At 56.0% G+C, this 2,613-nt stretch overlaps 1 protein-coding gene across 1 annotated transcript in view; it reads right to left on the reverse strand.

The window, feature by feature from the left end:
- Positions 1-2,213: 2,213 nt before the first annotated feature.
- The window catches only part of PFL1_02433 (uncharacterized protein), a gene marked incomplete at both ends in the record, with an annotated part of 8,083 nt that continues 7,683 nt past the window's right edge, over positions 2,214-2,613 (reverse strand). The window contains one exon of the mRNA XM_007879950.1: positions 2,214-2,564. Within this exon, the coding sequence (XP_007878141.1) occupies positions 2,214-2,564 (351 nt within the window). The remainder of the gene's footprint in view (positions 2,565-2,613) is intronic.

Genomic DNA, 2,613 nt, shown 5'->3' on the forward strand with positions numbered 1-2,613 from the left:
ATTGTATTCACCCATCTTCTGAGCTGTAGGCACCCATCTTCCTGCTTGTAATTGCCCATCTTCCTGTCTGCAATTACCAGTCTTCCTGGTTGCAGCAGCCTGTCTTCTGATTTGTAGTCGCCCATCTTCCTGGCAGTAGTTGTCTGTCTTGCAAGTTTGAATCTGTTAGGCGGCTGCCCAACATGCCCCGCAGGTGCCCGAGTCCCAAGGAAGGGCTGACGGACGGCGGAGCCGAGCGGCAATTGCCACAGCCGGTCCCTTGGCCATGAGGGGATCTTGAGGGGGCCAGTATAAAGTCCCTAGGTTCCCAAGGAGGCCCCTGATGGTCTCCTTGTCGAATGTACTATATCCTCTTACCACTAGAGACTGGTACAGCATCAATATCCCTACTCCTCCTCATCCCTGACCTCTCCGCGCAAGCCCTACACCGTCCTCGGCCGCCCGCAGTATCCCAAGACCCCAAGGGCTTAACAGAATCCAGGAAGGCAACATGTCCCAATCCACATTCTGCCTTGTAGATGGAACCCTAACCCTAAGGCCAACAAGGAACATGCATGTGAAGTCTTGTACTTGACCGTCATCACCTCATGTGGCCTGCCATCAAGCTTGGTGGACAGAGCACTGTCGCATCGGCCATACATTGCGTGCGGATCAAAGGCAAGCAGGATCTCTTTGGGGAGACTACAGGTGCTGTTGTAGTGATGCACTGTCAGCGTTGTGGAGGGGCTGAGTCTGCACACGGACTTGAAGAAGCTGATTGCAGGGTGGAAGAGGATGGCTTTTGCCATTGTGTGGACGTTGAGCTCTTCATAGATGCACATGTTGCGGCTGTTGAGGCTATTAGTGGTCTGCAGTGGGAAATGTGCCTTGTCCAAGTGTCGCTCAAGGACGGCCCAGTGCTCATGGTGTGCTTTGGTCAAGAAGCAAGCAAGCCCTTCAATTCCTTCCTCAGGGAGCTTGCAAAGCTTGGCAGGGCAGTATCGCTTGTTGTTGCTACAATTGTTGTTGCCACAATTGTAGCAACAGTAGGCCATGACAGAGCTGCACATGGTCTTGAGTGCCCCAAAGAGCCCTGCCTGCCACAAGCATGTGATAGCAGGTTTTGGCTTTTTGTTGCCATGATACATGTGTTGATGTACAGATTGGGTGTGCTGCCAACTCTTGGTCTCCATCAATGTCAGCAGCCATGATGAACTCCCCTACTTGCTTGTCCTTGCACTAGGTGATGAACAATTTGATTGCAGCCATTAGGCATGAGCATCATGAACTTGACCATCATAGCCTTGTGCTCTCCTCTGTTGACCTGGCTGTTCAATGCCATGTTGCAATGCCAACACATTGAACAGGGTCCATAAGTGGTCAGTTTGTCTGTGCCATTGCCTCAGACACCTTGGTAGTGGTGTCAGTTGGGTAGGTGTCAAGGCTGGGCCCCTTCATGGCATTGAGGAGCAAGATAACATGCTTGAAGAGCAATGTACAACAAACCTCACATCCACAACAAGGCATTGCAGGACAAAGAGTCCAGCACAAGGTCGATAAAGCTCAGGCTGCAGACACTGCACACAGAGGGGTCTTGACAGCAGCCTCTAGACATCAAGTCAAGCCTGCTGGTGCACTGCTACAGGCTAATCTAGCCTGCTATTGCACTGGAGCATGCTGGTCATTGGCATTGAGTAGTTGCATCTAGGCAATGGCTTCTGGCCTGCACCTGTTCCTCTGAAAATATACTTGGCCATGCTGCTGATGCAAGCAGACAAAGTCTTGTTGGCTGTGGCTATCCCTCTGAAACTACCCATGCCTGCTGATGATGGAAGTGCATTATACATAAGCTTTGGCAGGTCCTCCAGCCTGCAGCCAGCCTTGGTCAGCTACTGCCCCACCTGCAAGCACCAACAGAGGCATGTGGGGCCCAAGCTGGAAACTGAAGAGACTGGCATTGAGCTTGATGAAGAGTGACAGATACAGGTGCAGTGCTGCTAATTTTTTGCATCTGCACAAACAGCAAACTTGATGTCAAGCAGACAGGCACCAGACAGCCCTGACACGGCTGTGCATCTCGGTGCGGGTGCGCGGCGGGGCAGGGCAAGACGACACTACGGTGCCTGGACAGTGCGTCAAGACAGCCGCGACTACCGTCGCACGTCATCTGATGCCCACAGCGTGCGTGCGATTCCAACGGCATGCTGCAAGTCTACAAACTACCCACTGCGGCGCTACAAAATCGTCGTGGCCGCTGCGGTGTCAGCCGCGCTCGTCAGTGTCGCGGCGTGTGCCGCCCGGGCGACCTTTTCGCGCAGAGCGGCGGCGGTGCGCTCCAAGAGTCGACGATGGTCCCCTGCCTCGTGCGTGGCGGCGGCGGCGCCCTCGGCGGCGGGGCTCGCCGCGCCGGCAGCGGTACGGACCGAGGACGGGGACGTCGGCGGGGGCAGGGCGACGTCGACGATGGCAAGGAGGGTGGTCTGCCACGTGCCCGACGAGGCGCGGTGCCACTTTGCGACGTCGGCGTGATCGATGAGCTCGACGAGGATGCCGAGCCAGACGGCGAGCTGGGCCTCCCTGGTCCGCTGTGCCGCCGCACCTTCGGCCTCGGTGTCGGCGAGCCGCCGCCGGCTG

This window comes from Pseudozyma flocculosa, assembly GCF_000417875.1.
Source record: "Pseudozyma flocculosa PF-1 unplaced genomic scaffold scaffold00007, whole genome shotgun sequence".
Classification (NCBI taxonomy): domain Eukaryota; kingdom Fungi; phylum Basidiomycota; class Ustilaginomycetes; order Ustilaginales; family Ustilaginaceae; genus Pseudozyma; species Pseudozyma flocculosa.